General features: G+C 53.9%; 10 protein-coding genes across 10 annotated transcripts; 8 read left to right on the top strand and 2 right to left on the bottom strand.

Annotated features, from left to right (window-relative positions):
* Positions 1 to 31: 31 nt before the first annotated feature.
* Positions 32 to 1,498, top strand: PG986_012054 (uncharacterized protein; the record flags this gene model as incomplete). The annotated part of the gene is made up of 1 exon (XM_066848276.1): positions 32 to 1,498. The coding sequence occupies one exon, from the start codon at positions 32 to 34 to the stop codon at positions 1,496 to 1,498; it is 1,467 nt and encodes a 488-aa protein (XP_066694972.1).
* A 1,131-nt stretch (positions 1,499 to 2,629) lies between these two features.
* Positions 2,630 to 3,484, bottom strand: PG986_012053 (uncharacterized protein; the record flags this gene model as incomplete). The annotated part of the gene is made up of 1 exon (XM_066848275.1): positions 2,630 to 3,484. The coding sequence occupies one exon, from the start codon at positions 3,482 to 3,484 to the stop codon at positions 2,630 to 2,632; it is 855 nt and encodes a 284-aa protein (XP_066694971.1).
* A 1,755-nt stretch (positions 3,485 to 5,239) lies between these two features.
* PG986_012052 (uncharacterized protein) lies at positions 5,240 to 7,797 on the top strand (the record flags this gene model as incomplete). Its single annotated transcript, XM_066848274.1, has 7 exons — positions 5,240 to 5,245; positions 5,734 to 5,860; positions 5,922 to 6,326; positions 6,380 to 6,434; positions 6,491 to 6,658; positions 6,711 to 6,851; positions 6,906 to 7,797. The coding sequence occupies 7 exons, from the start codon at positions 5,240 to 5,242 to the stop codon at positions 7,795 to 7,797; spliced, it is 1,794 nt and encodes a 597-aa protein (XP_066694970.1).
* Positions 7,798 to 8,266: 469 nt separating this feature from the next.
* Positions 8,267 to 9,898, top strand: PG986_012051 (U4/U6 small nuclear ribonucleoprotein Prp4; the record flags this gene model as incomplete). The annotated part of the gene is made up of 1 exon (XM_066848273.1): positions 8,267 to 9,898. One exon carries the CDS (start codon positions 8,267 to 8,269, stop codon positions 9,896 to 9,898), a length of 1,632 nt encoding a protein of 543 aa, XP_066694969.1.
* Positions 9,899 to 10,665: 767 nt separating this feature from the next.
* On the top strand, positions 10,666 to 12,396 carry PG986_012050 (cyclin-like protein; the record flags this gene model as incomplete). Its single annotated transcript, XM_066848272.1, has 2 exons — positions 10,666 to 11,229; positions 11,374 to 12,396. 2 exons carry the CDS (start codon positions 10,666 to 10,668, stop codon positions 12,394 to 12,396), a joined length of 1,587 nt encoding a protein of 528 aa, XP_066694968.1.
* A 600-nt stretch (positions 12,397 to 12,996) lies between these two features.
* PG986_012049 (tRNA-dihydrouridine(20a/20b) synthase -like) lies at positions 12,997 to 14,341 on the bottom strand (the record flags this gene model as incomplete). The annotated part of the gene is made up of 2 exons (XM_066848271.1): positions 12,997 to 14,112; positions 14,264 to 14,341. Coding segments are annotated over 2 exons (1,194 nt in total), but the record flags the coding sequence as incomplete, so codon positions are not given.
* Positions 14,342 to 15,228: 887 nt separating this feature from the next.
* PG986_012048 (aldo/keto reductase) lies at positions 15,229 to 16,268 on the top strand (the record flags this gene model as incomplete). Its single annotated transcript, XM_066848270.1, has 2 exons — positions 15,229 to 15,279; positions 15,336 to 16,268. The coding sequence occupies 2 exons, from the start codon at positions 15,229 to 15,231 to the stop codon at positions 16,266 to 16,268; spliced, it is 984 nt and encodes a 327-aa protein (XP_066694966.1).
* A 1,162-nt stretch (positions 16,269 to 17,430) lies between these two features.
* PG986_012047 (uncharacterized protein) lies at positions 17,431 to 18,496 on the top strand (the record flags this gene model as incomplete). Its single annotated transcript, XM_066848269.1, has 2 exons — positions 17,431 to 18,050; positions 18,139 to 18,496. 2 exons carry the CDS (start codon positions 17,431 to 17,433, stop codon positions 18,494 to 18,496), a joined length of 978 nt encoding a protein of 325 aa, XP_066694965.1.
* Positions 18,497 to 20,954: 2,458 nt separating this feature from the next.
* PG986_012046 (uncharacterized protein) lies at positions 20,955 to 23,669 on the top strand (the record flags this gene model as incomplete). The annotated part of the gene is made up of 3 exons (XM_066848268.1): positions 20,955 to 21,716; positions 21,793 to 22,029; positions 22,083 to 23,669. 3 exons carry the CDS (start codon positions 20,955 to 20,957, stop codon positions 23,667 to 23,669), a joined length of 2,586 nt encoding a protein of 861 aa, XP_066694964.1.
* A 950-nt stretch (positions 23,670 to 24,619) lies between these two features.
* On the top strand, positions 24,620 to 26,490 carry PG986_012045 (phosphoribosylaminoimidazole carboxylase; the record flags this gene model as incomplete). The annotated part of the gene is made up of 2 exons (XM_066848267.1): positions 24,620 to 25,472; positions 25,535 to 26,490. The coding sequence occupies 2 exons, from the start codon at positions 24,620 to 24,622 to the stop codon at positions 26,488 to 26,490; spliced, it is 1,809 nt and encodes a 602-aa protein (XP_066694963.1).
* Positions 26,491 to 26,565: the final 75 nt, after the last annotated feature.

The following is a 26,565-nucleotide window of genomic DNA, read 5'->3' as shown; positions in this document are numbered from 1 at the left end:
TTTTAGTACTATGGGCAGACTAGCACAGAACATGAAACCGAAAACTCCTGCAGAAAAGGATGTTCAAGCGCTAAAGTCATTTGACATAGCTCTTGATCAAAAGATACTGGATCGATTTACGCTCGTACACGACTGCATTGAGGGCCCATTACTTAAGCACATTTCCAAGTCCGGGGCCAAAAAGTGTTCCATGTCGATTCGTTTGATGGTGTTGGGATCGTCTCAGGAAGTTGCCAAGCCATACATCGTCGTTCTAGCATCTCAAGACCAGTGCAAGCGCATTCAAAATTTCTTCAAGAAACAAGCTGTGCGAGCTATTTACCAACATCTGGACTCGACCTTGCCTAGTTTTGAATTCCTTGCATATGGGCGACCACCTGAAAAGAAAGGTGATGAAGCCGTGATAGAAGTTCTCGCCCCTCTCGGGGATAATGACCCGTCTATTTTGCCATTCACTTACTGTGGAACCCCTATCACGGTTCGACACCAATCTGGATACGAGGCTCGCGCAACACTTGGCGGTATTCTGAGAGTTGACTATGAGAACGGCGAGTTTCAATTGTATGGATTGACAGCAGGGCATGTGATTAAGGGCAGCGGTGGCGAAAACTCATCATTGTCCATCGACCATGAAGATGAATCATCGGGCGAGCCATGGAGCGATTCGGACTCGGGTTCTGATTCGGATACGGAGACCGATCGCTCAAGCAATCTCTTCGTGAACACCGATATACTGGCCACTTCAAAACCTGTCGAACCGCTGTCATGCCAAGAACCTTGTACAGATCCCTGGTCTTCGCCATGGTCATGGAGACTAGGTACCATAAAGACACCTTCAGCAGCGAAAACAAGTAACGAATCCAAGAACCAACTTGTTGATGGTCCGAATAGAAACCTCGACTGGGCGTTGATCGAGCTGGACAGTTATGCTCCTAATCTCTTACCCTCCATGTCCAAGACGGGAGATGTACTGTCACTTGAGCTCAAGCCCCCGTCGTTTTGCACTGATCACGACAAGAAGGGACATGGTATGCGCGCATTGATGATTAGCGGATCAGAGGGTCCCAAGGCAGGGTTCATCTCGGCGTTGCCCTCGCGCCTGCTTCTGAGTCCAGGGACTGATTTCGTCGATGCGATGATAATCAACCTGGACGAATGCCAAGGTTTGTTTGGCCCAGATTCCAGCCTCTTCTTTAAGATTTATACTGATGCACACAAAGAGGTTGTTGATGGAGATTCAGGGTCATGGGTTGTCGACGAGTATTCACTTGAGGTTTACGGGCATATTGTCGCTGCCGATGCTTTCGGAGGCGGTTACCTCATTCCCATCCAGGACACGATGAGTGATATCCAAAGGAATTTGAAAGTGGCTTCAGTCTCGCTACCGTCTACTACATGTATCGGAACCAAAAACGCAACCAAGGATCCGCACCCCCTTGGGTGGTTCCTAAAATTGACAAGTCGGGATCTATACAAAGGGAAAGATCCTCAAATGTAACCTCTAGATTTGCTTCCGATGTTACAAAGAAGTCAGACATATCAACCTTGGATTACAAAATATCACCATCGGTATCGCAGCATCATGAGTTCCATAGACTGGAAGGACAACAGCGCCTGTTAAGGAGCCTACGATCTGCAGCGGGCAAGTTTTTTGGATGATGAGGCCGACAGTTACATCTTAGACGCCGATGTACTTTCATTTCTGCCATACCAGATAGGGTTTGAGTACAGCAGGAGGCCAGTGTACTATTCACCTGCTGTCCCAGTACTTTACTTCTGGGAATGATGACCAAAAACGAAGGATGGGAGAATTTGCTTCGCCACAAATGGGTAGCCTATCTCTTCTAGTATCATTATCTAAAATCGATAGTCAGAACGTGGCCTTCTACCAACATCCTTACAACACGTCTAGGGCTTGAGGAAGGGGGACATGACAACAGACCCGGAGTGGGACAACTACTCAGTTAGTGACATTGCAAACACCCGTCCGTTTCAGACCCAGCTGTTCGTCAACGCCTTCCAAATGTTCGATGCCAGAGCCGACGCCAAACTTGGAACCCAACCCTTTCGTGTCCGGTCTGCAATCACCTCTCCACGTTTGTTTCATGAGCTACCAGCGACCGCACTACCCGGCCGTGAAGAGACGCCGAGGTCGGATGGTCTCGCTCTCAGCATCCTCCTTTAGGGCTTCGTCGACAACATGGATCGCAAGGCCCTCGCTGGGACCAAATATCTAGGGGGCCGTGTAAGCCAGGTGTGATGTATTATGTGGATAGCCGACCGGGAGGGGGCGCTACGACGAGATGAGGGAAAGAGAGGTTGGTGTCAACGAGGAGTAGCTGATGGATGGTGCTAGCACTGCTGTACAACTCGCTACGAATTACTGGCATTGACAATGGGCAGATCACGTAAAGAGGTTTCCCCCTAGCACGAAGCGCTTTAGTTAGTGATGAAAGGCTTGATTTCCTACAATTACTACCTACGTCTCTACATTTTCTCTCCCCTCCCCCTGTGAGCTTAGCCATCATAGGCTGTCACTTGACGCCATACTGTCACCACGCCCACACACTCGGGTCTAGCAACGGACACGACATCCATGTAGAACTCGTATCCGGACCGCTAATCGGCATTAAGCGGCGGGGTCTTCAACTTGATCCTCACTAACCTTGACCAAGTCAGATGCAAAGAGCTCGAAATCATGGATCGCTCGATCAATATTCCGCACCAGCTTCTCCTCGGATTGGTCATATTCGGACCCGGTGTCTACCTTTCCCTTCTCCGCGATAATCTCGCCGAGTGCCAAAAGGTCGAAAACCGCCACGAGAAGCGACGGACCGGAAGAGTCTGAGCGAACAACGTCGGGGACTTTTGCCAGCCTGAGCCTAGCCATGGCGATGAAGCGCAGAATGGACTGAACGGAGCCATGATCATGACCTTGGCCGGTGAGCCTGTTGACGCCAGACTCGACCTTGTCAAGGTGCGAGGTGATCAGCCTTTTGATCGCAGGAATGCGGCAGCTATCGAAGTCACGCCTATAGACTTCATTGAGACTGTTAGTGACCTCCTTTGTCTGATTAGACATTCCACAAATGAATACCTCGATGGGCGACTCGAACACGGAGCCGACGTTGTTCTTCTTCGTCTCCAAAATATGGTCAACTTCATGAAGATGGCCGCACAAAACGGTAATCCGTCCACCAATTTCAATCGCAAAGCGCAAAAGATGGCGCTCGTCGGCTGGATTGCTCTCTACAGCGGGGCGGAGCACAGCCAGTTGGTGGAGGATATCGTCAAGGATCCCGACGCTTGCGTGAATAGCAGAGTTATCATCCCATCTGCGTTGAAGGTCCTGGAGGTCATACCTGAGAGCGCGGAGTTCCGCATCCGTCGGTTCTATGGCCTCGGAAAGCAGTCTAGGGTCCTGGAGATTGTAAAATCGGATGATAGTCCGATTGAGCTGACGAACCAACAATGAACCAGGCATTTTGAAGCAGATGTAAATTGTGATGGTGTGAAAGGAGTAGGTGGTATAAGTGTAGTGTTTCCGTATGTTGATGGGGGAAAAAACACAACGGAACGGTGGTCACGACTTGCCTTATATGCTCGGCCTGCAGTTGTGGCGACCAGGTTTACAAAAGCCTTGTTCGATTTGTATATTATGTTGAGATCAATAAAATACGTATTCCTTTTTTCCTCTTTGGCTTTGTGCTTGTGTGAAGCGTGGTGGCTTTCTACAATGGGGTTGACCAGCAACAATGCCTATTTACCTGGGTAGCATTGTCGAAGAAATAGACCGCTTTGTTTCATTTGTCAAATGGGCATTTGGATGACCGAGCCCTGCGATTCAGAAGGTGCAAGGTTTGATTGACTACTCGTTCGACATAAATGTCCACCTTAGGTTCGTTCAGTGACGCTGAGACAATATCCCTTGTTGAAGGTTCCCGTACTGGAGTTGGCATTCGCTATGGCGGATCGTTGATATAGTACGTCCCCTTAAAGGACGCAGAGTCGCAGACGCAGCCCATAGTGTTGAGATATCATGTTGGCAGAAACTGGCGGTAGCAGAGGCCTCGTGTGCGGTTCTTTTGTGGGGTGGACTTGCGTAGCTGGTAGATAGAGGTATATTATACCTGGCGGCTGGCATTGATCCTGAACTCCCCAGCCTGGTGGCTAGGTGTATCTGCGGCAGTCACGCAACTCTGGAGTTCAAGTCAAGAGGTACGGCCATAAAAGACGGCTGGTTGCCCTGACGCGTCTAGGTGACCAAGTGAGCGCGTTGCTCCCCCAGGAACCACCCTTTGACCTGGCGGGGTCCTTATTGTTCCATTGATGCCTGGGGTTTTAAACAGGAACCAGCAAACCAAACCAGCAGAGCTACTTAAATCCTAATAACAGAGGATTTCTTAAAGCCGGCTCGTCTGGGAGGTCCAGCCTTAAGTGGCGGGTTCTATGTGCCATGGCCTACGGTGTCCTCCGGGTGTAATTCCGAAAGCCTGTCCGACGGTACTAATCGTGATCTTGCAAACTGTTCACACCTCCTGGGCCTGTCTTGGCCTCCTTTTTTTGTTTATTTTTTATATTATTTATGCTTTAGTTTGTAGGGTGAGGTATTGCGGTGGTGGTAAGGCGATGCCCGGCGGGCATGGTGATAGCTTCACGGTGGTGGAGCCCCCTTTTTGGTCATGTGGTGCAGTGGTATTAGCAAGAATGGTAAATTGTATTGAATTGAAATATATTCAATCTGCAATGGTTCAAAATCTGGTTTTGCAGCTCTTTTTTTAATTCAGTTCCTTTTTGTTGGCTGCTCAGGCAAACAGACAGCTTTTTTGTCGTTGCCTGGCTGGCTCATGTGCCCAGCTCCAGTTCCCAAGCCTTGCGAACCACGATTGCTGTCCTAGAAAATTTTAGCCATCTTGATACCAGCGTCACATATTTAACATGAAACGTAATTCTACTTAATCATCCCCGACCTGATGCATCTATCACGAGTATGCCTTAAGGTCAAGTCACTGGGTCACGTCAAATCGCATCTTCACTGCTTTGCAGTCCGCCTATCTACAATGCCTAATCTTCAATAGCTTTCTCCCTACATATTGTTACATACGATGAGTGATTTGCCCGTCTTTAAATATCAAGCGAGCCTCACCAACTCAGCACATGCTCGCCGCCCAGGCAATAGCATCCAACGTTGGCAGGGAGTGACGAACCTATGCTACACATATCGCTATATTGGGGCGCCATGGTGGTATGTCAGGCCTTAGGTTCAAATATAAGAACGCATATCATTTAAGCAAAATGGTCCATGGCCAGTTGTACGTTTTGCGGATATCTGGTTTTCAGTGGCAGCCATGGTCACCTCAAGATAGGGGTTCCTTCCTATGGCCTTGCCTAGGACGGCAAGCTGATCAAAGGTCTCGCCCGAAACTTATGTCACCAAAAATGGATGACAGTATACCATACCTTTCCACAAAAACTTGATCTTCTGTCTATAGAAGCTATGCATCTCATCATCATAGCATCAGCTCTGGGCACTCGTCAAACTCACATGACGACAAGTCTATCCCCGAGCACCCTCAATACGACCCTGAGCGGAACAGGTTGCTATAGGCCCGCTTGTAGTTACTCCAACGCTGCAGAAAACCCACCCGACTTTCACCCTGGTCATTCATTACCTCTGGTGGAGAATCCTTGCTGCGCGCTTCCCCCGCAAAGTTACTGCTTAACGTGCTGTAGAAAGCTGATGAGAGGATGGATAAACTTCCCTCGCTCCTGAGGTGGGTTCCTTGGCCTCAAATGGAGCACCTTCTTCGCCTAGAGCTCGGTTCCTTGACCCGAAACGCGGAGAAAGCTGCTGAAGCCGGTAATGTGAGATATAAATAAGGGAGTGCACCTCTCCTGTCGATACTCTCCCAGGCCAATAGAGCGTAAGAACTGCTTGGTCCCCTCTGCCGCTATGTTTGTCTTCCTCATCCTATTCCTGGGCTCCCAGGCCTTAGCGAAGAACTTTCGCTATCCTACGCCGCCCATGGGATGGAACTCGTATAATTACTATGCATGCGAGCCCACGGAGGAGATCATCCACCATAACGCCCAAGGATTGATTGACACTGGCCTCGCCGCCTTAGGCTACAAGATTGTAACAACCGACTGTGGCTGGAACGCCGAGGACCGCGACGAGCAGGGCCGTTTGCAATGGAACACGACACTGTTCCCCAGCGGCGGCAAGGCCCTGGGAGAGTTCATTCACGGGCTCGGGCTTGACTTTGGGCTCTATAGCGGAGCCGGCTACAAGCAGTGTGGCAGCGAGGTCTTGCCTGCGAGCCTGGGTAAGACAAGACGACCAACCCCCGGTCTCCCTCCACTGACTTGGTTGAGACAGGCTATGAGGAACAAGACGCCCAAGCATTCGAGGAATGGGGCGGCGATTCACTCAAGTGAGCGGGCCAAGCAAGTTGTGTAATAACTGCAGAGAAGCTAAACTTGGTGCAAGGTACGACAATTGCTATCCGATCAATGGCTCGACGATGGTGGACTACCACTCGGAGGAGGCGATAGCGCCAACCCGCTTCCAGAAAATGGCCGACATCCTCGAGTCTCTCGAGAGAAACATGGCCTACTTCGTGTGCCAATGGGGTGTTGGTTACGACGTTGGTGGATGGTGAGCGACGCAAGATCTCCACCCTTGAATATCACTGACAACGTATTGCCAGGGCCGGTGCAATTGGCAATACCTACCGCATGAGTAACGACATCTACAACGGCTGGCGGAGCATCTGGCGCATTACCAACGAGATAGTCCCATACTATCGGCACACCAAGCCCGGCGCCTTTGCGGATATGGACATGCTCATGTAAGTCACCTACACCCCCTACCCGAAAGACCGAAACTGATACAGGTGCAACAGAGTCGGTCTCCATGCCTTGTCCGCCGAGGAGGAGCGCTTCCACTTCAGCATGTGGGCCATCAACAAGTCGCCCCTGATGCTCGGGGGTCCCGTGGACCCAGACCTGGCCGGGCAGGCGTCCATCGACATCTTGTCGAACAAGGAGATCATCGCGATCAACCAGGACGCTCTTGCAAAGCAGGCGCAGCTCGTACGCCGCTACACTGAGGAGGAATGGGATCTATGGGCCGGCGAGCTGTCTGGTAAACGAAAAGTGATCGCCATTGCCAATTGGCGCAACGACACGCAGACAGTCCAGATCGATCCCGCGGCCGCCGGCGTGGCCTCGGCCGAGTCCGTCCGGGACGTGTGGGCCGCCGAAGACCTGGGTCCCCTCGAGGGCGGCGTCCAAGAGGTGACCCTGGCCGGCCACGAAATGAAGGTTTGGATCCTATCGGATATCATCGAAGCCGCGGCCCCCGCCTCGGCCGGCTACTACTCAGCAGCGGGCAACGCAACGACGACCCAAGCCACGGTGGTGAACTGCGGCGAAGGCGAGTGCCTGCCGACGGGGCAGAAGATCGGCAACATTGCTGCCGATGCGGTCGTACGCTTCGACGGCGTCACTGCGTCGAGCGGCGGCGCCAAGCTGCTGGGCGTGGACTTCATCAACTACGAGACGGCGCTGGGGACGGCTTGGGACTTCGGCTCCAACACGCGCAACATGACCATCGGCGTCAATGGCGGAAAGGGCAAGCGGTGGGCGTTCCCGATCTCGGGCGGGGACTGGTACGAGACGGGACGGCTGATGGTGGAGGTTGATGGGTTTGTGGCGGGTGAGAACGAAGTTGTGTTCGCTGCCGTGGGCGATGCTTATGCGCCTGACTTGGTCGGCTTTGAGCTTTATGGATAGACGACGACCTTATATTTCGATCAATATGATTAGCACTGAAAGGTATTGACAGCTGGATATTTATCATATGCTGTCTCAGCGAGAATCCATCAGTTTGCGACACTGCCTAGGCTATTTCATCAGTCTATGAATAAATCATTTCAGTTGATTGTGAGTGAGAACTGAAGCTGTAAGAACCCCCTGAGCCTCATTGGGCATGCTAAACTGCAGTAGTGAAAGCGCCGAAGACCCTCTGTAAAAAGTTGCCTCTAGGCCATTTCGCTGCATTGGCCTGCCCCACCAAAGTTCTGCATTCACTCCCCTAGCTCCAGCCTCAAAATCCTCAAGTTCTGGAATTTGGTATCGACAGCCTTCAGTCGATGCATCTTACCGCTTTCTTTCCGCAAAATATCCCCCGCAAAATTCCTCGAGGCGACGAACAACAACAGATAGTCTGGTCAGACCTACTGTTCAAGGAACCACCGCCAAGATGATGCACCCTTCGCGTCAGGCGTATGTGGAAGAGGCAACAGAGGTACGACCTGCCCTGCTATACTGCAATCAACTGCCAGCAGCTAACCTTCAACCCCAGGACCGCACTATCGCCCTGGAGGATCTACAAACCGACCATGACTATGAGATTCCTGGCGGAGATGCCGGCATAGCCCCCGAAAAGGCCTCGGCCATCCTCTCCAAGTTCGAGCGCAAACGATTCGCGAACACGATAGCCGTGCCCACAGACGATGGCCGCGTGCGCACGAAGCTCCGCGAGCTCGGCGAACCCATGACCCTCTTCGGAGAGGATCCCGCCGACCGGAGAGCCCGTCTACGCGAACTACTCACCGTGCAAGCCGAGCAGGCGGCCGCGGCCGGAGGCGAGGAGGGCACGCCCGACGTCGAGATGGAGGATGCCGACGACGACGCAGACGACCAGGAGGAAGAGTTCTACACACAGGGAAGCGAGGAACTTCTCAAGGCGCGACAAGATATCGCCAGGTATTCGCTGCCACGCGCCAAGAAGCGGCTGGAAGCCCAGAAGGAAGAAAGCAACATTGTTCTACGCACGCACGTCAAGTTCCGTAAACAGGTCCGGGAGAGGCTACAGGGATTCGAGCTGCAAGGCAGTCAGACGGCAGGCGACAGGCATGTCAGTATGACGAGGATATCGCCCAACAGCGAGATGGTAGCGGCAGGCAACTGGGGCGGCAGCATCAAACTGATCGAGATACCGTCATTAGAGGAGAAGGGTACGCTACGCGGGCATACCAACAAAGTTAGTGGCATCAGTTGGTTCCCCGGCGCAACGATACCCGAGCGAGGAGTCAGCCGGAGCTCGGTCAATTTGGCCTCGGGCGGCGCCGAAGGCCAAGTCAACCTATGGAGCTTGGAGAAAGACACGCCACTCTCGACACTGGAAGGTCACGTTCAACGAGTCTGCCGCGTCGAGTTCCATCCCTCGGGCCGATACTTGGCTAGCGCCAGTGAGGACACGACATGGAGGCTCTGGGATGTTGAGACTACGACAGAATTACTACTACAGGAAGGTCACTCAAGGGGTGTATTTGCCATCAGCTTCAATACCGATGGTTCGCTCTTAGCAAGCGCAGGTCTGGACAGTATCGGCAGGATCTGGGATCTGCGTTCAGGACGGACAGTCATGATCCTGGACGGTCATCAGGATGGCCACATCAAGCCCATCCACGGTCTTGATTGGAGTTCGGACGGCCACCGCGTCCTGACAGGGTCAGCCGACGGCTGGATCAAGTGCTGGGATGTCAGAAAGGTGCAGCGGACGGGCGGCATAGGCGCGCACAAGAGCGCGGTGTCGGATCTGCGGTGGTACAAGGGGCTGGACGACCCCCTGGAGGGTGCAGTGCAGCCGGGGCTCGACGATAAGGGAAATCGGCTCCCGAAGAAATCCAGTACCTTCTTCGTGTCTAGTGGGTTCGACAATAAGGTCAACATCTTCTCGGCGGATGACTGGTCGCTGGTGCAGAGCTTGAACGGCCATACTGGCCCCGTAGCGAGCGTGGACGTAAGCAGAGATGCGAGATGGATCGTCAGTGGTGGTCATGACCGAACTGTGAAACTCTGGGGTCGCAACGATGGAGAAGGCGTTTGATTGTGGCCATGTGAGCTGCATAGAATAGAATGTAAGAGAACCAATACCCTAATTTGCTCGTCAATGGCAACACATGCATCGCATCTCGGAGTTGAGCCAGCAACATTGAATACATCCATCAATCCACTTGTGCAGACGTGATGGGATGACCCCTCTGGAGTGAAGATAAGGAGATGGACAGTTGCTTGCATTGCAAACAGTCGTGTTGGGTGGGTGTGGGCCTGGCGTGCGTGCCATTGTTTATTTGGCTGGACAGACTTGACGGATTTGATCCAATTCAAAGGAACACATCAATACCTACTAGCACTAGTACCTGTACACCTCTCTCTCTCCCTCTCTCTTGTTAGCTTGGGTACAATACACCTACCTTACCTACCGTGCTTTGCCTTATCGAACAAACATATTTATGCATGATTATCTCCTGGTCGCAAAGACGCTTCGCATTTCAAGAGCGCTTCCTTATTTGTTTTATGCCCTCCCGTCGATCAGTCGATGAGTGCTTTTTGCGTTGGTACCTTCAGTCATCCTCATCCAAGTAAAAAGGAACATTGACGAGCGCCCGTCGCCTGGCACTTGCTCGGAACTGGCACTGGAACAGGGTGTTTGGTTTGTCATAGGCCAGCCGGCTTTCCAACAGTCGGCAATCGCCCCAGTTCGCCCCAGAAGACGCCCTGACTTATTGACTACGGCACCGACCACGAACCTTCCGAACTTAAACGGAGCGCCTGGAAAGTTGAAGCCAGTCCTGTTAGTTTTACTGCCTCGTCATGGCCAGCATCGACCGATATCGACCACCGGCTCGTGAAGGTTACCAACCCCCGACCACCACGAGACCTCAACCTCCGCAGAACCCGCAGCAGCAGCAGCATCCTCAACTTTCATCCACTACTGCTGCCACCACCAACGGTGCACGCTCAGCCACCCGATCCTCCCAGTCGCCCATCAAGAGACGCGACGTCCCTCCTGCCGTCCCTACACCACCGCCTCACGCCCATTATCCTCCGCCGGCGCACAACAACACCCATCCGTCTCCCACTCGCCCACGCAGTGCGCGCTCGCCCGAACGCACGGCGACCGAGCCCGCAGCGCGCAGGAGGATGGCCGCCAACCAATGGCTGTTCACCCAGGACGAGGTGGACAGCAGCCCCAGCATCGCTGAGGGCATGCCTCCGGCCGAAGAGCGCTTGCGACGTGCCAAAGGTGTCAATTTCATATACAATGTCGGCATCATGCTCAACTTACCCCAGCTCACCCTCTACGTCGCCGGCGTCTTCTTCCATCGGTTCTACATGCGCTGCAGCATGGACGAGAAGCGCGGGATCCATCACTACGTAAGTTGCACTTCTTTGAATCCCATCACGCCTTCTTTCGCGTCCCTCCAACGGAGTGGGTCCATCGTGCGAGGTTGCTCCTGCTCGGTTGCCCACAAACCCTGCATGCATCAGACAAGCTGACCGGCCATTCCTGCTGTACAGAACATTGCCGCAACGGCATTATTTCTAGCGAACAAGACCGAAGAGAACGGCGCCAAGACGAAGAATATCATTATCGCGGTGGCCAAAGTGGCCCAGAAGAACGCCAATCTCATCATCGATGAGCAGTCTAAGGAATACTGGCGCTGGCGCGACTCCATCCTTAGTTACGAAGAAGTCATGCTCGAGTACCTGACCTTCGACCTCAGCATTACGCACCCCTACCAAATCCTTTACAAGCTGCTGGAGGAACTCAATTGCATCCACAACAAGGACTTGAGGAAATCCGCATGGACCTTTTGCAACGATTCATGCCTGTCAGTCTTGCCGCTGCTCGTGGAATCACGCGACGTGGCGCTGTCCAGCATTTTCTTTGCCAGCACCATTACCAAGCAGACGATCCCCGACCTCGGCGGCAAGCCATGGTGGATAGCACTGGAAGGGAACGAGGAGCGTATGCAACAAGCATGTGCCATCATGGTGGACTTTTACAAAGAGAACCCTCTGAGGAAAGCGGAGAACCCATCATATCAAGGCTCGCCTGGGTTCAACTTCGACTCGACTAGGAATACGGGTGAGGGTTCCAGCACGAATGTGTCACCCAGAACGGAAAACCAGACCCAGAGTCCAGAGCCGCGATCCAAGGGGCGAGCAAACGGCCACAGTAATGATGAGACTGCTGCAAACGAGAGCGCTGCTAAGGGTACAGCTAATGGCACATCCTCCACCGAAGCTAATGACGATGCTATGGACATTGACGAGAGCTCTAAGGGAGGATCTTTCGCAAACCCTGAATCACAGGGCCCGCCACAGACCGGCCCAGGCGATTCAGATACTGCCCTTAAGGAGGCTGCGAATGATCCTGCTACCCATGAGCACACTGCCCAGGACGACAGCAGGAACGCCGAGGCCTTTTCTAGCCCTGCTAAGAGGAAAGAGCACGAACCGGTTTCCGATGAGAATAGGGATCAGAAGCGGCAGCGCAGGGACAGCGAGGAGGACGAGGGTGAAGTTCTGGACGAGTGAACAGGCATTCACTAGGTTAGGTACTTCCCCCCACCGAGTTGTTTTCAGAACGCCTTTCTTCGACTGTACACTACTATCATCCAGCGATCGGCAAGTTAACTCTTTCCATCGCCATTCCTCCTTCTGTGCCACTCCCACAGAGGACTATTTAGCCGGCGTTTTAAAGGGGGGGGGCATGTAACTTGGCATTTGTCCCCCCCCCCCCCTGCGAGGCTTTGCATTGGGATTTTTAACCTTGGAGTTTTGGCTAGGCATAATTCTGGGGCTCGTTTTGCTTCGAGGAGTTTCATGGCATACCCGGAAAGGAGAACCCTCCATGTAGCACATAGTCACTCGCGTATAATGACCTAATACAGCGATGCTAACGTATTAAAACACCGCGATCAATGCGATCGGACTGAATTACGCTAGAGGTGATCTGTAGATTGATATAAGGTTTTTGGACAATGGGGTACTCTGCAAGGTTCATCATTGTTTTGATTCATATTTGTTGTTCTTCCACTTTATGGCTACAAAAGCAACTAGAACCTCGTTTAGACATGATGTCGGTATGTATTCTTATAGATTTGTACCCAACTTGTAGGAAGCTGGTCTGCTTCGTCACCGAGTATTGTTTACTCGCTTCTCTGCTGCTGTGGCGGCCCCGGCCTTGGCCCTTAACTCCTTCAGACAGTCGAGCACGTCGATCCAGTTTCCGCACTTGGTGAGCTTCTCCCGATCCCGCTTTCCTATGAGCGCCCTCTTGTCCGGCCCGTAGCCCGGGCCCAGCATCTCGGTCAGGTGGTGGACGCTTGACTTGAGGGTCAGCGGCGCCCGCGCCAGGTTCGTGAGGAACACGTCGACAACTTCCCAAGGGCACGTCTCGTAGCCCGCGAACAAGGCCGGGTTGGCCAGGAGGGCGCGGGCGGACATGAGACCCGCGAGGTTCGGGAGTTGAAGCTGCTGGTGCTGTTGAGAGTTTGATGACGGGTTTGTGCTGGTGGCAGCAGTTGGGTCTGTAGAAGAAGTGAGAGTCGGCGTGTGGTTGCCGTCATCGAGGAGGTGGCTCGTGTAGGGCAAGGTGCGTAACGTGAAGACATCGCCGGACACCAATATGGGAACCCGCTTGCCGTACTTCTCGGTCAGGATCTCCAGCGCCTCCAAATCGATCGGCGTACTCGAAGGCGTCTTACGCGTCCGAGGGTGGATGGTGAGCCAGTCGATGTTGCGCTTCCACCCACACGCCCCGTCATCGCCGAGGACCGTGTCGATGAAGTCCATGGTCCGGCGCAGGTCCTGGTGCACGCGGATCTTGACGGTCACGCTGCGGCCCCGCGGGGACTCGTCGACGTCTTCATCGGACAGCCCCACGGCCCAGCCGTCGCGGGCGAGCCGCGACCGCGTCTCGACCACCATGTCGCGCACGAGCTCGCGCCGGTCCATGAGCGCCGCGCCCAGCGACTCGGCGCACGCCCACGACTGCGGGCACCCGCAGTTCAGGTCCACGCCGCTCACGTAGGGCGCCGCGAGGCTCGAGGCCCGCGCCAGCTCCAGGGGCGAGCAGGCGCCGAACTGCGCGACGGTGGGCACCCGGGCTTGCGGTCCGCCTTCCTCTCTCGTGGAGATGCTCAGGTCGCTCTCCCGGGCCACGACGGAGCGGTTGAACTCCTTGGCCAGGATCATGGGGGTCCAGCACAGGTCGGTGCCATAGTGGTGGACGGTTTGGCGGAAGGCGAGCTATAAGGTTGTTGCGCAGGAGTGTTTAACATTCTTATCCCAAGATATGGGGGGGGTTACTACCCCAAAGCTGCGCAAGCCCAAAAAACCCCAACGGCGGTGCGGAAGATCGAGAGTGAAAGAGACGTATCCGAAGAGAAATATCGCCTACCTTGCTATAGCGCACCATGGGCGCGCATGCGTACAAATATCTGCCTTGAGACTTTGCCGCATCGAATAGCTTGAGCGGACTGTAAGAAAGGATCGCACGAGTAAGTAATCAGTCCGTTGAAAAGCTTCGTCGTTTTGCGACAGCGCACACACAGCGCGCCGGAGAAGAACTTGCTTCCCCAGATAGAATACACGAGGATTGAGATGGTACCTACTGCAGAGTCGGGTATAGATGCTCATTTTCATCCACTCCGGAATCCATTTCTACGGTAACCAAGATGCGATGACCTTCACATTTCAAGATCGCAAGAAGAACTTATGTCCAGGGCCCTCGAGCGCAACGGATGGAGGGGTACTACAGCCTAGAGGTCTACGATGGTGGGGCCTTTTTTCTTCAGCCTGCATATGTGGTGTCGTCTCAGTCTACCATGTACATTCGCCTTTCTAGAGAGGAAGCCATGCGATGCAATTTGTCCCCGAAATTTGTCCAAAGAAGGGAAACAATCAATCTCACAGGTCCAAGGATCTGAATCCTATCAATGGCTCTGGGGGCGAGCTTCGGGCGGAGGCGCAACGGATTTTATAAACCCGACACTACTTAAGTCCGCTTAACTCTCGCCCGCATATAGGTACAATGGACGCGGCAATATGCAACAAGTCTAACATAATGCCGATGGCTCCGGCATTGTCGTCATGGAGTTTGCACGGCTACGCGTCGGAGGGGCCAGGAGGACCGGACAGGCCATGATTGTGGGCTCTTGTAATAGATGGGTAGAATCCATTCGAACTGCATATATCGTGGTAAATGCCATTTATATAAAGACGCCTCGAGACCCCGCAGAAAATAGAAAACTCCTGCTCAAACAACACAACCGTACAGAACCAGTCTCTCAGCCATACATTTGCACCGACTCAAACTACCAACACCCTGCACTCACTTGCATACGCATTCTCTCATTTATCGAAATGCCTCAACTAATGGGAAAGGAGATTGGCCCCATTGGCTTCGGCCTCATGGTATGTTACGAATCGGACCCCCCATCACCATAGTCGGTGAGGTCTAACGAATCAAGGGTCTCACGTGGCGCGCCAACCCGTGCTCCGAGGAGCAAGCTTTCGAGACAATGCGCACAGCGCTGAAGAACGGCAAGAACTTCTGGAACGGAGGCGAGTTCTACGGAACTCCCGACCACAACAGTCTTACCCTTCTGGACCGCTACTTCGCCAAGTATCCAGAAGATGCCGAGAAGGTCGTGCTCAGCATCAAGGGCGGCATGGGTCCATCTGGCATAGACGGGTCCCCTGAGGGTGTCCGAAGGACCCTGGACAACTGCATCAAGCTCCTGAACGGACGCAAGAAGATTGACATGTTCGAGTATGCCCGCCGAGACCCCAACACACCCCTCGAGGTGACCTTTGGCGTCATCGACAAGGAATACGTACAGACTGGCAAGATCGGGGGCATCTCGCTGTCTGAAGTCAAGGCGTCAACTGTTCACGAGGCGGCCAAGATCACAAAGATCGTGGCTTGCGAGGTTGAGCTTTCACTGTTCGCGACTGATGTGCTCGACAACGGTGTCGCGGCTGCTTGCGCAGAGCACGGCATCCCGCTCGTTGCCTACTCACCTGTCGGCCGTGGCATATTGACCGGCCAGATCAAGTCGTTGGACGACATCCCTCAGGATAGCATGCTGCGCCACTTCCCCCGGTTCCAGCCTGACACTTTCCCCATCAACATCCAGCTCGCTCACCAAGTCGAGGAGATGGCCCAGAAAAAGGGCTGCACGTCCGCGCAACTGGCAATCAACTGGACAAGGGCCGTGTCCAAGCGACCTGGCATGCCCGAGATCGTTCCGATTCCCGGAGCTACGACGGCAGACCGCGTGAACGAGAACGCCAAAGTGGTAGAACTGTCTGAGCAAGACATGAAGGAGCTAGATGAGACTTTGACCAAGTTCACTCCTGCCGGCGCGCGATACCCTCCCTCTATCCCGATGGAGGGTTAGAACAGGGACACGGGACTCTGCATAGTCTGTATTGATCCGTCAGCTTCAGATGGCAAATGTATTCAGGTAAAAGCTGGAAAGGGAATATTTCCGATCAGGTCAAGAGAGTTATCCACGTTTTAGATCCAAGGAAACATCCGAAGACTATCCATAGAGGATCTTTTCAGAATTGCAGAATTCTTGTTGGTAGTCATCATAGAAATGGGAGATGTGCAAGAAAGATAACAGCTTGAACTTACGAGAATATGAGCAAAACTGCTAGTCCGTAGTGATCAACGACTTAATTGACCTCTGAGATGAGTTTTACCCAGTAGATTCACAGGTAGTGCCATCTTTGCTGTTGTGGGAATTGAGAGGAAGAGTGCAATCAACGGTCCGGGAAATGAGATGTTGAGATTTTAACCCAACGCGACCGACCCCACTGTGAGCAGCCGCTGAAGCTCCACTGTTGGCTTTCACCTACCACAGCTATAGAAGACGTCGGCGACGACGCTGAAAACTCGAGGCCAACCAATGGATCTCCAGGACAATCGATTGCATATCACAAGGTTGTATTAGCAGCCAAAGCTCATGGTCCTATACACCCGGCTCATAGATAGGACTTGCTACGGTCAATCAATGCACTGCTTTTGAAGAATGCTGCCACGCAAATCTATTGGGGCTATCTAAACGGCGATATGCAGCTCGCTTCGTCATGCAAGCTGTGTGTGTGTAAGTATGTGGCGCACGCCATCCGATGTTCTGCGCCTGTTATTAGATGGTATCTTATTGTGTCTGAAACTGTAGGCCAGTAGCAGATCTGGCAGGAGGTTGATTTTGTGAATCCTACCCTACGTAACTTACATATATACTGACAAATGGTAATACTTTGTTTTATATAATGCTGGGTGGGATTATCTCTCTGGATGTTTTCTGTACGCTCGAGTAACCATGATCTTTTGTTGTTTGACATCCCGATCACGAGGTGCTGATGTCTGAATGGTCTAGGTTAGTGCAGGGCGCAAACTCTCTCGGTCTTCTGGCGGAAGTCCGAGGTGCAGCTCATGCCACCAGCCACTACAAGTTCTGGCGATGATTTAGCCGCAAGTAAGGCAGTATCCCCTCAACTTTCAGATAACGACTTCGCAAGCCGTCGAAGTCATTCCAAGATACCTGGGTGAAAATGGTGCCTCCGTTGATCACACTGGAGGAGCACTTCCTCTCTGAGAATGCCGACGATGTGAAGCAGCTGTACTCGGAGCAGTTGGGCAGCATCCCCGGGGTCGCTGAGAAGCTCGCGGACATTGGCCCTATCCGACTCAAGTCGATGGATGAAAACAACATCTTCATGCAGGTCGTCTCTCACGGGCCGGGCGCCATGCGCGTGTCCCAGTGCCAAGCCGCCAACGACCAGCTCGCCGCCGCCGTGCGGGCGCACCCGGACCGCTTCGCCGGTTTCGCGGTGCTGCCCATGGCGGACCCCGACGCGGCCGCGAAGGAGCTGGCCCGGTGCGTGCGGGAGATGCAGGGCTTCGTCGGGGCCCTCGTCGACAACCGCTCGGGCAACACCTACTACGACGGGCCCGAGTACGACGGCTTCTGGCAGGCTGCCCAGGACCTGGACGTGCCCATCTACTTGCACCCGACCTGGCCGACCCCGGAGCAGACGGATCTGCTATACACGGGCAACTTGGCCAAGTCCGCGACGCTTAGTCTCAGCGCGTCGGGCTGGGGCTGGCACGCGGACGTCGGCCTGCACATTCTTCGCCTCTTCGCCGCGGGGACGTTCGACCGGTTTCCCCGGTAAGTGCATTTCGATTTCGGGATTTATCCATCTTGGGCCATGCGATCTCCATCCCTAAAGAGCAACACTAACACCCAAACGTCGTAGGCTCAAGATCATTGCGGGCCACATGGGCGAGATGCTTCCGTTCATGCTGCAACGCATCATGCTGCTGTCGCCGCGGTGGGGCGCCCGCGAGCGCCCGTTCCGGGAGGTCTACGACACCAACCTCTGGATCACCACCAGCGGGGTCTGGAGCATCGACCCGATGGCGACCATCCTGCGGAACACCAAGACTGAGAGAATTCTCTACTCCGTCGACTACCCGTTCACCAAGAACGAGGACGGGCTTAGGTTCATGCAAGACTTGGAACAGAGCGGGTTGGTAACGCCCGAGCAGCTGGAGCGTATCGCGTACAGGAACTCGGAGGAACTCCTTAAATTGAAGGCCAAGTCCCGAGAGTGAGGTTGTATGTAGTAGGTATGTAGATGGATACATACCAGAAAGGCACGCGACTCATCTTACCAAAAACCCGGCTGCGAATGCGGCTGTGGATGACTGAAGGCTCCTCCTAATCTTCATTTCCAGAGGTCCCTTGTCTGCACCCGCTTCTTACTTAGTCAAGGCCTAACGGCACTTGCTCTTGGCATCTGGAGCCTTGCGATGCAGTGTGGCCTTGATACAAAATGTTGAAACAAATCCGGAGGCAGTCCCGTTTTCGCGAGTCCACTCTCCCTCTAATTCTCCTTTTCTCGCACCGGGGCATTCCTGTGTGTGTAGAGATGCTTGAGCTGAGCATGTTTGCGCAAGGTCCCCATGTGTTCCCATGTGGAAACATCGCCCTCATCGCAGCTTAATGCCAGGCGATGGATCCATCCCTTTTAGCGTTCCGCTGGCCTAACTCAATGTCAAGCGAGGCCGACAGTTTGATTTGCGATAGGCAGGTAGGCCCGTTTGTGTGGATTATATGGCCAAGCGGCCCAATGACTAAGTAGGCAGAGGTGGTAGCACTATTGGGTGGAACGTTTGCTAGTACAGTAGTATAGCCAAGCTCCCGTGTATATCGTCACCGATGCTGTCGTCCTGTCCTGCAAGACACGAGAACAGAATCAGCCCGTGGGAATCGCCGGCACGGAATGCTTGCTACTATTGGAACTATGCGAAAGCGATAATGCAGTGTATGTTGTGTGGTGGCTGCGTACCTGCAAGTGCCGGGTTTATCGCCCAACATCATTGGCATTAATCAATGGCAAACGGGTGCTCGGACTCTTTCTGGGCTACAAGGTCCTCACTTCCGCACCCTCCAGGCCAGAAATCGGAGCGCCCAGGCATCTTAAGCCGTTCAGCAGCAGGCTGGCAGGGTTCCTGGAAAACATCCAGCCCGAAGGTGCATGTTTTGCATTTGTTCTGACATGCAGTTACATGTCCCTAGTCCCTAGCCATGGAAAGGGGGGAGTACCTACGGATACTACTATCTTTTCGGAATCCTCTTCCCTTCTCTTACCTACTTGTAACCCCGATCATGCATGAGGCCGTAGGTACATGTACCTACTTATTTTTGTAGCAGCAAGTTCCATAGACCGAACACGGGCACGCACCTGTGCATTATTGCGTGCTTAATTGTGCCGCATAGTGAGCTCATAAAAAAACCATCTCAGTTCATCTCGTCTAAACTCAACCGTCCCCAGCGGGCATGGCTTGATTGCGATGCATCTCCACAAGTGAAAAGGAACGTCCCGTCAACTAGGTGCCTACTGAAGAAGAAGCCACCAAGGGTGCCGAGTTCAGCCGTGCTACGCACCTAAAACCAACGAATTGCCGGAGTTGGTAAGATTCGCGAACCTGGCTTGTTGTGAGAAATCTCAACCCTTCCACATACGAGTAAACGCTTCGAGCCGAACTTGGCCGGATGCAGCCTAGCATCGTCCCGAATGGTTGAATAACTCGTAAGTGCAATTACGATCCAGGCACCACAGGCCCAAAGAGGCACCAAAAGACCCCAGGAGGCACCAAGAGGCCAGGGCTGGCCAGGGATTCGAGCTGAGCGAGCGGGTCGAGACCAGGAACTGAGAACGTGCGTGGAGGGGTCATCCATCGCAATATCCTTTGTTCTTTTCCCTGCTGCCCCCCAATCAGCTAATAAGACGAAAAGCGACTGGCATAGGCCCCCATCTGCGTGTGCCCCATCCGGCCAACGACCTGCTGCTTGAACGCCCAATCACGGGGCTCCTTGAACCTGCAAATCTCCAGATACACTGACAGGCCCTCTCCGACAGGAAAGCTGGAGGGTGTGGGAGATCATCCCCTATCAGGAATCGGGATCGCGCAGAGTTGGCAGAAGCAAGAAAGAAAGACAGCCAGGCTTCGTTGTCCGTTTGCATCCCCTTCATTTTACGACCAGGGCCTCCAACCATGCCGACGCGATCCGCATAGCTTCAGACCTCGAGCTTCCATAGTGCCAGCGTTGCTCGCGACTGGATTGCCCACTCCATATTAGCTTTGTCGAAGCCGGCATCGAGCTCTCACTCCCTCTTTCTCGATACTTACATGAATTGCGACCCGAGTATCCGTCTCCCGCCCTCGCTTGACAGCTACCCGCACCGCCTGCTGAGCTTCTCGACCCTGCCGCATTACTCATTGCGAACTCTGCAACGCCGAAAAAAAGAACCGTTATGAGCTGACGGCATCAGCGAGAGACGAGGTGGTCGATTCAATCACAAATCGCCCTTCTAATACAAGCCCCTAACTTTTGGCGACTTGTCGCAAGCACTGTCGCTCACTCGGGTCCAAGCCTAAGACACAAGTATCGTTCATTTATTCGCGACGCGCTTGCGAAAAAGCAAACCTTCTAAGCCCTGCAATCGACGCAGGCTGCAGCCCACGAGTCGCTGAGTGGGTCAAGTACTACCAAATGATTGCCAATATGGCCATGCAGGCAGTGACAGACGTTTCTAAAGACCGTGGCCATGGCAAGTCGGGGTCGACGGGCTCTGTTCGCTCGATCCCGCACCCGTCGATGCCGGCTTCGCCTACTTTAACAAACCCCGACATGATCTTGCCCGACTGGGACCCCGGAAACGTCTCCTCGCCAGACAGGTCGCAATCGCCTCTCATGATGTGGAAAAGTGCGAATGGCTTCGACATGAGCCAGTTCGATCTTGGCGCACCCGCCTTTCCGGCTGCTCCTATCACCCCCACGACTCCTATTATATACGGTAATGGCACCATGCTGTCAGATATCGGCGAGGTTACGGAAAATGAAAGTACAGTCGGCGGTCCTGGTGCGCGACGGGCGAGTTCCGTTTATAGTCTTCAGCAACCAGAGGCGATGAACATGGTATACGAGACACTGAGGAAGAAGCATTCAGGGCAGACCATACTATCCCGAGACCGCGACCGGCGTTTTTCGATGGAGTCAACAAGCACGATCACCAATGGAGACAATCACAGGGTGTTTGCAGATTTTGACGACACGGCCAGTGTCGACGATAGCGTTTTCCAGGGCGACGACGAAGAGAGCAATGCTGCATCATACGCATACGACGAGGCTTCGATAACTGGAGATGAGACCCCTACCACTCAGGAGTTTAGCGAGACTTTTGCTCCAACGCAGGAGGACCGATACTCGACAGTCCTGAGCCGGAGAGCCGAGCAAATTCTGGCGAATGCGAAGAGGAGGCTCACGGTAAGTGCTGGTGGTTATTCCGCATACAAATATGCGCTTGCGCTGCGAGCTGTTGTGCTAACCGTCAAACATATAGACGATGGAGGGGAACCTTAACCGTGCCAGAACGTCCATGTCTTCATATGGATCAGACTCTACGCCCTCGCCATCTTTTCAACGTCCTGCCACCGCAATACACAGCGCTAATGAGCCTACCGGGACGAAGAACCCCCGCGGGCACAGCCGTATCTCGAGCGAGAATAACGTTCCGACCGAGGGCAAGCCAGCCCCCATGTTCTCCCCCGAGCGTCAAGCGCGCTGGGCACAGCAGGCGGTTATAGGCGACCTCTGAAAGGATCACGAAGCGCTGAATATATGCCGCCAGAGGACCCTTTCCTGGAGGAAGAGGAGGAGGAAGAGGGGAACCCGAAGGCCTCGCTCTATGGCAACCAAACGTTCGCGAAGAGCAAGGCTTCGCTACACGACACTAAAGTCGTCCTGGAGCCTTTGGACGAGGATGAAGTGCCCCAAGACCTCGAAAATGTTCGAGCTAGTATTGAGAGTTCCAAGCTCGAGTCCTTCCTTAGTCCTACATTTGGCTCGTTCAATGAAAAGGGCTTGAGAAGATCTGCCTCTACCGCACAGATGCGAGAGCTGAAGGACCATATGACAGACCTAAAAGGGCGACTCTCTGCTCTGCGAGACCAGGCTCGCGAGGACAACATGAAACGCCGAAGCCTATCCAGCCTGCGAACGCCAAGTCCATTTACCCATGCTCGTGTCGAGCAATGGTACGCAGCCACCAACGGCGGTTCTGAGGAAGCGGGCGCATTGAGTGAGGATGCGGCATCGGTTAACGGCAAAACGACCCCCGCTCAAGAAGAGGATACCAAGGCAAGGGTCGTCAGCGGGTTATCAGACGAGTTATCTATTTACACCGACCTTGAAGAGCCATATTCGCCACAAACAAAGCTTGCCCCGGCGGAAATACACGTTCAATCTCCGAGCAAAACAGGACTTGAATTCGATGACGACGACGATCTGCAGACGGAAGACGGCTATGAAGATGAGACAGGCGATGGCTTTGTGGATGTAGTCGACCTCGACAGTGAAAGCGGCGAGTCATTTTACCACGATTCCGTTCAAAACCAGATGTCGCATGAAGACCGTGAAGATGCTTTCGACTATGAGCACTTCTTTCTGCATAGTGCTATGGGAAGCATGACCCAAAAGCGAATGCTGCAGAAGGGCAACCGGGACAGTTACAGCTCCGAGTACTCCGAGGACTCAGTCGAAACCGCTCGTGGACCTTTGGTAGTCACCAAGCGCGGACGTAGGCGAGGGAGCGACGTATCCGTATCTAGCACTGATTCCTTTGCTACAGCCACCGAGGGTAGGCTCACAAGGGTTGATACCTCATCTGCCGAGGAATCTCCCGAGGAAGCCATGCCCGAGAGGTCGTCTTCCCATTCACCCGAGGGGGCCAAGCGTCTTACGTTCGGCTTCAACAACATCGCTGGCGAAACCACCATGGAGCAAGTGCAGCAGCGCACTTCCGTTCTTCAGCGTCCCTTGACCAGCACGGCCGCCTACAAGCATCGCCCTGGAGTAGCTTCAATAAGTTCGACTGGTACTACTCGCAGCTTCCCAGTGGCGCACCAATCAAGATCCAATGGTGTCTTGACGCCCGGAGCATCACCCAGGGAATCGCCGGATCAGGACCTTAAGCAGATATCCGAGAGCCTTATGAGCGAAACGGCGAGCATATGCGAAAGTGTGCAGGACGGCGACCAACAAGCCATAGGGATGTTGCCCAAGGAGGACCAGATCCTCGTCCAAAGACTGGTTGCGAGCCTCGGAAAATGCGTGCTCGGTATAACCGAGAACGGCCGAGCAAGCAGCGAAAGCAGACTCTACCGGCGGCGAATCGACCTTGCCAGAAAGATTCTCGAAGGAGTGGAACCACGCACATAATTTCTAATGTTTAACAGAATATACAACAGGCGACTTCGGACGTGCTGGGGGAGAGAAGAAAAAGAGCGTGGGCCTTTTGGATGGACTTTGGCCACCACGGTGACACCCCCAGCGCTCATGTCCCAGGACACGATTTCCCATCTTTTCCTCGATTTTCTTTGTTCTCCGAAACCATGTATTATGAGCATGAGACATGCGGATCCGGTTTCGATGCCGAGCGGCGGAATACTTGTGCTTGTCGTTTGCTGACAGAAGGGGAGGGCGGGCCTTCTCTTTTGTTTTCCCCGGAGTTTCTCGGGCGCCCGAGACCCTTGGCGTGACCAGGGAGGGACATATGGGCCAAAAGAAAGCGGCGCAGAAGGCTGCTGCTCACATACCTACCCATCCTTTACATTCTTCGATACCCTGGGTTACGGAGCTATTACCGCTATGACATCTGAATAGTCTCGCGCCTATCCAAATGTAGGCGGTCCCAATGGCTCTCTTCCTGTACATATTTATCTATCCCATAACCAATCAAGTTATCTATCCATCTACCCACCCACTCGGTGGGCAGTCCAAGATTCGATTAGCCATCACATGTAGCCTGCCGTCAGAAACATTAATGATTGTGGTTACTGGAGTCAGTTGGTGACAGCCTGCCCAATAACCTTCAGCTGGTTACGGCAGATCCCTTGTAGGTATGACATTTGTACCCCACATCGCCTGAACCCCACTGGGCGGTTTTCCCTATCAGATTGAAAATTACCCCACGGTACCCGTCACTCCCCCGAAAAAAAAAGTGCCCCTCCATGAATTCTACTATTTGATGGAATTCTGAAGCGATTCCGGAGGGCGACATGATCTGAAGATTGAGTCTTGACCTCACATTATTCATCATCAAGGGCTTGGATCAATCCACTGTCAACACCACGCCCGCGGCCTGCATTTGCCAAACCACTTTGACCAAAATGACTACGAAGCCGATTATCGGCCTGTTGGGCGGCGGCCAACTGGGCCGCATGCTCTGCGAATCGGCTGGTCCCCTTGGCTACCAGATCGCCATATTGGACGAGGAGAACTCTCCCGCCAAGCAGGCCAATCACAACGATCTACACGTCACTGGCTCCTTCAAGGATCCGGCGAAGATCAAGCTGTTGGCTTCGCGCTCCGACGTCTTGACCGTGGAAATCGAGCACGTCGACACCCAAGTCTTGGAAGAGATCGCCACGGTTGGTGTCGATGTCACCAATGCCGACGGTGCTGTGACCAAGAAAAAGGTCCCCGTCCACCCGGACTGGAAGACGATACGGCTCATCCAGGACAAGTACGAACAGAAAGAGTACCTCGGCAAGAAGGGGATCCCCATTGCCGAGCAGATGGCCATTGCCGATGCGGGTGCTGATCGCAGTGCTTCCCTGCAGGAGGCCGCCACCAAGTATGGCTTCCCGTACATGCTAAAGGGCGCCAAGGGATCCTACGACGGAAGGGGCAACTTCAAGGTTCGAAGCCCCGATGACTTCGAGACCGCCATCCAGCAGATGGGCGACCAGCCGCTCTACGCCGAGCGCTGGGTGCCCTTCGAGATGGAGCTGGCTGTCATGGTTGTGCGAACTGAGGACGATGCGGGCGAGCTCCAGAAGGTGATGCCGTACCCCGTGGTCGAGACCATCCACGAGGACAGCGTCTGCACCAAGGTCTTCTTCCCACCCAGGAACGTGGCAGACGATATGCAGGCACGCGCCCAGAAGATTGCGTGTGACGTAGTGTCCCACCTCTGGGGTCGGGGTGTGTTTGCTGTTGAGATGTTCCTGCTTAAAGACGGTGAGTTCTGACGCTATTGATCCAAGGCTTGGCAATATCATATACTCATCCATTCACTCCAGGCCAGGTTATAGTCAACGAGATTGCCCCTCGACCTCATAACAGTGGGCACTACACGATAGAAGCTGTTCCTCAGATGTCACAGTACAAGGCACAGCTGTGCGCCATCATGAACGACTTCCCAGAGGATTTCGAGGTTGTACCCAGAGTGCCTTCAGCACTTATGGTGAACATCCTCGGCGGTGCCAAGCCAACATCCCATGGCGAACTGGCCGAGTTATCAAGGAAGCTGAGTAACCGGTCAATGGATGTCTACCTCCACGATTACGGCAAGCAATCGAAGCCGGGAAGAAAAATCGGCCACGTTACAGCCATTGGCTACTCGTCCATCTCCAAACTTGTGGAGATGGCGCAACCATTGATTGCGAGTGCCGACAAGATCCGGGCGGAACGAGTTGGTGAAGCCGCACCTGCGGCGCCGACATCGCTATCACCCAAGGCTGCCCCTCTGGTGGCCGTCACGATGGGCAGTGACAGCGACCTTCCGGTGTTGACTGCCGGGCTCAAGATCCTTGACCAATTCAATGTGCCATACGAGGTTCGAATCACTTCAGCCCACCGCACGCCACACCACATGATGAAGTTTGCGGCGGAGATGGCACAGGGAGTAGTCAAGGTTATCATTGCCGCAGCAGGCGGAGCCGCGCACCTGCCCGGCATGGTGGCGTCCGAGGTACACCTTCCTGTCATCGGCGTTCCCGTCAAAGCCTCGGTCCTGGATGGGGTAGATAGCCTCTACTCGATCGTGCAAATGCCCCGCGGCATCCCCTGTGCTACGGTGGGTATTGGAAACTCGACCAATGCTGCCTTGTTGGCTATCCGAATCCTGGGCACCACGTATCCCGAATACGCTGCGCAGATGAAGGCTTATCAAACCAAGATGAAAGACGAAGTCCTGGAGAAGGATCTGAAGCTGTCCTCGGACGGCTGGCAGAAGTATCTAGAGGCCAAGAAGTGAGGACTACCCCGCTAATGAACGGGGGAATCCAAGTCCTCCCCGATTCCCGAATGAAGTAGCTGTATATAACCTGCT

The sequence above is a fragment of the Apiospora aurea genome (assembly GCF_038362705.1).
Source record: "Apiospora aurea strain CBS 24483 chromosome Unknown utg000008l_segment0_segment0, whole genome shotgun sequence".
NCBI classification, from domain to species: Eukaryota; Fungi; Ascomycota; class Sordariomycetes; order Amphisphaeriales; family Apiosporaceae; genus Apiospora; species Apiospora aurea.
The sequence above is the reverse complement of the archived record's forward strand: the minus strand, read 5'-3'. Positions and strand labels throughout refer to the sequence as shown.